Raw genomic sequence first — 6070 nt, forward strand, 5'->3', positions numbered from 1 at the left:
CCCACCCTGACTTCTCCAACTCTAGGCCCCGATACTCTGCCCTGGACTCTCCCCAGTCCTTCACCATGCACGTGCGTGTCCTCCCCATTTCTGGTCACACTGCACTTTCAGAGGCCGTGGGACTCCTTCTCCTTGCTCCCTCATGTCCACAGACACCGCGCACACAGCTGCGCCCAATGGAATAAACTCTAACTTCCCCCGCCCCAAACGCACTCCTCCGCCCCCGCCCCATCGCAGTTGCCCACACCAGAATTCTGGACGTCATTCCTGACCCCTTAAGGCTCTGCCACGTTTATTGCTACCTCCCACACAAGGAGCCCAGTGCTGGCCCCTCCTCAGGGGCCCAAGCATGGGCAGGTGTCCACAGAACAAAACCTGCCATGATGCTGAGCGCTCCCCTCCCCACTGCCCGTGTCGAGAGTTTTCTGTCTTTGTGACGCCTTCCTGTTTCTGCCATCTGCGGCAGGAGCAGGCACCAAATGTTCAAGAAACATTTTGGGAGGAAAAACTAAACTTGCGAACCTTCTAGCTGCTAACTTAGTTTTCTCCACAGGGAGGATGGGGAGCCAGTTTCTGGGGCCCAAACATGAGCAGCCAACAGTGCCCAAGCAGTGACTCCTGCCCCTTCCCTCATCCACACCTTCCTCATCCTGCCAATGAAAGTTCTAGAATGTTCTAGAGTTCTACAGTAGGTCACTATCAATTGCTTGTTGCCAGTGATTCCCCGCAGGGAGTGGGCCTGAGGGAGCCAGACAGAAGGCAGGGCAGCCACAGAAAACACATAGGCATGGAAAGAGAGGGGCTTGTTTTCCCCGGGGGGGAAGAGCGAGGCAATTACCACAGGCCTGTGGGCAGTGCCTGAGGCTGATCTCAGGAACGGTAACAGTAGCACTCCTCAATTATCTAGAACTTTCTACCTGCTCCACACAGAGATAAATGTTTTATATCCATCAATTAGTCCTCGCAACTCTACCAAGAGGCTGCTACGTTATCCCCACTTTACAAATGAGGAGACTGAGGCTCAGAGAGATTAGAGTGAAGAGAGATTACGTGAGTCTCAGGGAGGGGAGACTGGGCACCAGATCTCATTGCTGATCCAGCAGCGCTCAGATCTGAACTCAGGGACTTGGAGGCCCAGGTTCTCGGCCCCTAGATACGGCTTCCCTAGCAATAAGGCACCAGGTCTGAGCCATGGGCCCCTTTAAGGAGGGCCCACCCTGACCAGTTCACCCCAAAACGGGCACTCAAGCAAATGTGAGCACCTTCGAGAAGGGCACCCTCAGCGTGTGGAGACCAGGCCCATCTGAGGAGCTCACAGGAGCCAGGATTCCCTTGGAGCCGCCGTGGGCATCAACGGAGGAGAAGCCCACAGCACGTATACTTCCTGGGACTTTGTACAAGGAGGCTGCCAGCTGTCCCTTCCCGGCTGCTGCCAAACAGTGACGGGCGCCCTAGGGCAGGCCTCTGACCCCCAGCCCCAGGCCCGGCAGCTCCTCACCTCCAGGGAGCCCAGCTTCATGGTGGAGCCAGGCACAGTTCGGGGCATGGTCCGGCTGCGCTCCCCCGGCTCTGGCACCTGGCGGGCGCTGGGTGTTGGCGGCGGCGGTTGGAAGGTCATCCCGTAGGGGTTCTGTAGAGACCCATAGGCAGGGCCCAGCCCCAGGCCCGAGTGTTCCACAGACAGGAAGCTGGGGTAGGCTTCGGTGTGGCCCAGGGACTTGGAGGCCCGCCGGGGGGTGCCCTCAGGCCGGGCCCGCGGGGGATCCTCTCCACCTCCGCCCCCGCCGCCAGGCTGCAGACTCAGAGTCCTCCGGGGCAGCACCATGTAGTCCCCCTCGGAGCCCGGCTCGGCCGGCCGCAGCCATGTGAGGTCCAGCTGCCGCAGGCCGCCCTCTCCACACATGTACACGGGGTTGGCCTCCTGCGGGGGCGGTGGCTCCCCCAGCCCTGGTGAGGCTGCCATGGGCACCAGGATGTTGCCAGGCAGTGGTGAGAAGCTGAGGCTGCCCTCAGGGCCCACGAGGCAGGACTTGGGCTCCTCATCCTCGTCCAGAGACAAGCGGGACAGCGTGCCCGTGATGGTGGATGGGTTGCAAGTGTTGACCTCCTTGAACAGCACTGGGGGCAGGAGCAGAGAGAAGTCAGTCCGGGGGAGCAGGAGCCCCCAGATGTCTCCTTGCCCAGGCTGGGCAGGTACCAAGGCCCTGAGCTTGGACGCTAGGGGCAACTGAGTCCCGGAGTGACAGCTGGGTGATTAACACGGGGATTAAGACGGTGACTATCCCCGAAGTCCACAGCCAGGCAAAGCAAGGAATGAAGCCAAGGCCCCTGCCCCCACGGTGCCCAGGTGCAGGTCCTGACCTCCGACCCCAGAGCCCCAAGGCTGTCAAAAGGGCCGTGTTCCTCCCTGCTCCTTAGGCAGCTCCGCCCTAGGTGACAAAACTTGGAGATTCTGATAAGAATCATGGAAATGACACAATAATATAACAGCCACTTGGTGCTGAGCACCCTGCTAGGCATTTGGTCCCCTAATTGATTTAAGGCTCCTATCCACCCTAGAGAAGAGGTTTCTCTCCTTTATAAGTGAGGCTCCAGGAGTAAGCTGTCCACTCAAAGTCATACAGTGGGTGGTATTCACAGCCTTGACTCCAGCTCAGGGCTGCCTGACTCAAAAGCTGGACCCCACAGCCAGAATCCACTGGAGCATCCCATGGTAGGGCTGGGGGGCCCCCTGTTCATCCCCATATCTGGGGCCATTCTCAGCGCTGCCCTGGCACACTCACCAGTCTGACAAGCCAGATCCACATCTTTTTCAAAGTCTGACTATAGGCAGAGAGGGAGAGAGCAGACAGGCAGAGAGAGGATCCATGTATCAGGGTGGGAGGGAACTCAGGCCCCTCCCTACCCAGCCAGACGGTCTGCCCATGGCACATTGCCCAACAGAGCAGAGGGGCCCCCGGTGTGGTCTCCTCCAGCCCCACCCAAGAGCGGGGGATATCTGAAGGGGGGACTTGCCCAAGGCCACTCAGCTGTTAGCGGCTGAGCCAGAATCAAACCTGATCTCTGTACCCAGAAAGATGGGGACAGAGCAGAGTGAAGGGGAAGGTGAGGGGTCTAGGGCAGGGGGCACTCAGAACTGACCTGTGCCCTGCCTGGGCCTCCTCACTCACCAGGATCTGCAGCTGCCCATTCTTACATGAGTCGGGGGAGTCTTCACTCTCATCAGCCCGACACACACCCATCTGGCACTTCACCACGTCCTGGACCTGGGGACAGCAGGTGCCTGCTGGGCCTGAGGCCACCACAGGGCCCCTTGGCTACGGCGAGCTGTGCCTTCCACCCCAGGCACCCAGATGGGCATGGAAGCAAAGCAGTGTATCCAGCCTAGGGGGGTGGGTAGAAGGAGCCCCAGGGGGGCCAAGGCTGCCCAGGTTATCAGCTTCCACACCAAGAGCTGCGCAAATGGGGGCCTGGCCAGGGCCTTAATCCTCCCCAGCTGTGCTCGTCTGCACCATAGGGAGTGGCAAGGGACCAGCGTGGTCACGGGCAGGGGTGGATGTGGCCAGGGAGAGGCCCAGCCCACCTCTCGGCGCAGGAAGCAGTGGACGGCCGTGATGACAAAGCCCTGAGCAGAGTTGAAGACCGCGAACAGGGCCTGGAAGAGGACGGAGCGGCGGTCTGTCATGGCCAGGACGGCAGACATCCAGGTGAGCGCCAGCAGGGGCAGCACCACGCAGGAGCTCCAGAGTGAGGCCCTGAGGACGAGGCAGATGGTCCGTCGGGGACCTTCCCGGGGACCTTCCCAGGGACCAGGCTGGACTGAGCCTGGGCCTGCACTCAGCCTGGGGCCCTTGAGCTGCCCAAGACTGGCGGGGCCCCCAACGATACAACCCCAGTCATGTCCCCTGGCAGAGAGGGGCTGAGCAGCTGGGGGCAGAGAATCGGAACAAAGACAAAGAGCAGAAAACTGGGGGACCAGGAAGGAGGAGGGGACAGACACACTGACACGGGGACGGAGCCAGAGGCAGCATCAGGTGACAGACGGAGAGACTGGAGAGAACCAGTGGGACAGAGGGGGAGGGAGACAGGTACAGATGCTGTGAGTTTTAGCCCCAATTTGCACAAAATCACAGGCCTGGGCCGCATCCCCAGAGACTCTGGGAGGGGAGGAGAGGAACAGGGACGAAGCGAGACAGACACGGTGAGAGTGGGGATGAGACGGGCAGAGACACACTGGAAGATTAAACAGCCGGAGAGGACGGAGGACATCACAGAGCACAAATATTCAGGGGAGATGAGGGGCCAGGGCGGCAGGGGCTCCTCTGCCTCCGTTTCCCAAGGAGGAGGTGCCAGGCTCTAGGGTGCCTGCTCAGAGCTGGGCAGAAAGACCATAGCTGGCGGGGGTGGAGGGGGTGGGGTAGGGGGGTGGGAGGGGGAGGGCAGAGGGGTCAGGGCCAAACCCACATGTCCCCAGCCTCCTTGACAAAGGAGGGCAGAGAAAAAAGGCAGAGGGTCCCTGGCATCCGGGCACCAGTGTCAGCCTGCCCCCACCAGCAATAGTCGATGAGGGCACAGTGGGGGCAGCCTTGCCCTCCGTGCCACCCTGCCCACTCTGCCTCATGAACACTGGGGTGGGAGAGGCAGGCAGGAGTGGGCATGGCTCTGGACAAGGCAGAGACATGGGCAGGGGGCCAAGACCTGTCCTAGGAAGAGTGGTCCAGGGTTGTTCACCCTGGCAGGGAGCGGGCACAGTGGCCTCTACAACCCCCAGGGGGGCAGAGCCAAGACTACAGAGAGGGCCTCATCACAGTCATGAGAGCTGCCACTGATTAACCACCAATGCTCTGCCAGGCCCTACACCAAATACTTTACATACATGAGTCACACTGTGGCCAAAACAACTCTAATAAAGAGGCATGGCGATTATTATCCCAATTTACAGATGAGAAAACTGGAGTGTGCCCAGCTGGGCAGAGGCAGAGCCAGAGCCAGGATGCAAACTCAACTTGGCTGCCTCTGAAGCCCAGGCTTTTGACTGTTAGTTCTGAGAGACTGGATCAGAGAAGCAGATGGCAGCCCAAGTGAGAGGGAGCTTTCTACTACATGGAGCTCCTGGAGATGGTCCCTGCCACCTCCACAGGCAGTGAGCTCCCTGACCCTGGAGGTGAGCAAGCCAGAGCTGGCCCTCACTGGTCAAGGGAGGGTTAGCTGCCTTTCTGGCCCTCAGTGGAAGGTTGGGCCTGAAACCCTTGTGAGTTCATTCATTCATTCTACTCTTGTGTGGCTGGGATTTTAAGAATCACAGCCGCCAGGGGACATCTCAGCCTAATGATTCCCTACCTCCAAGCTTCTCTGTCCTCCAACTGATTGTGAGAGTCAATGCCTCTGAAATTCTAAGTCTCAGATTCTATGACAGATGATAAGACTCTCTGATTCACTCATTCGAACATTCTTAGCTTCTGATTGTCTTATTCTAAGATTCTATCATTCTAATTCTAAGGTTCTTTGGGCTCAAAAGTTCTGAGAGCCGAAGATTCTATGAGCCTCTGTAGGTTGGGGGTGTAAGGAGGAGGGTGTGGCTGTGCCTGAATAAAATGTAAGCCGGGGGTGGGGGGCAGGGGTGGGGAGCAACGTGGCGGGGGCACAGGACTCCAGCATATTCTGGAAGGCACAGACATTCATTCCCTGTGCCCCCTTTGCTATCACCCTTGAGAGTGGGAGGAGTTGGCAGGGCGCTGGGCTGAATCCCTCCTCCCCCCCCAACCACGAGCACTGCCCCCCATTCTTTTGCCCCTGCCCACCCCCCTTTCCCACGGGGGCACAACTAACATGGCGTTCCTGGCCGAGGCTGAGCTGAGCAGGGGGCTGGGGACCGCTCCACACGCTGAGCAGGGGAGGAGCAGGCTGGCCCAGGGGCACCGCTCCGACCTCGGGGGCGGCACAGACATGGGAGAAGGGGGGAGACACACAGGAAATGGGAGGAGATGGGGCAGTGTGAGCCCCGAGTGGGGTGGGAGGGGGAGGGCAGATGAGAGAGAGAGAGGTGGGTTAGGGTGGGCGAGGGGCTGCA

The 6070-nt window shown here is 59.7% G+C and overlaps 1 protein-coding gene across 1 annotated transcript in view; it reads right to left on the reverse strand.

The window, feature by feature from the left end:
• BAI2 (brain-specific angiogenesis inhibitor 2) overlaps nt 1–6070 on the reverse strand; it is a 39904-nt gene that overhangs the window by 4402 nt on the left and 29432 nt on the right. Inside the window, exons 23-27 of the mRNA XM_010837082.1 lie at nt 4007–4050; nt 3584–3755; nt 3171–3266; nt 2784–2823; nt 1499–2118 (exon numbers count right to left, since the gene is read on the reverse strand). Of these exons, the coding sequence (XP_010835384.1) occupies nt 1499–2118; nt 2784–2823; nt 3171–3266; nt 3584–3755; nt 4007–4050 (972 nt within the window). The remainder of the gene's footprint in view (nt 1–1498; nt 2119–2783; nt 2824–3170; nt 3267–3583; nt 3756–4006; nt 4051–6070) is intronic.

This window comes from Bison bison, unplaced genomic scaffold (assembly GCF_000754665.1).
Source record: "Bison bison bison isolate TAMUID 2011002044 unplaced genomic scaffold, Bison_UMD1.0 scf7180017864068, whole genome shotgun sequence".
In the NCBI taxonomy this organism is placed as follows: Eukaryota; Metazoa; Chordata; class Mammalia; order Artiodactyla; family Bovidae; genus Bison; species Bison bison.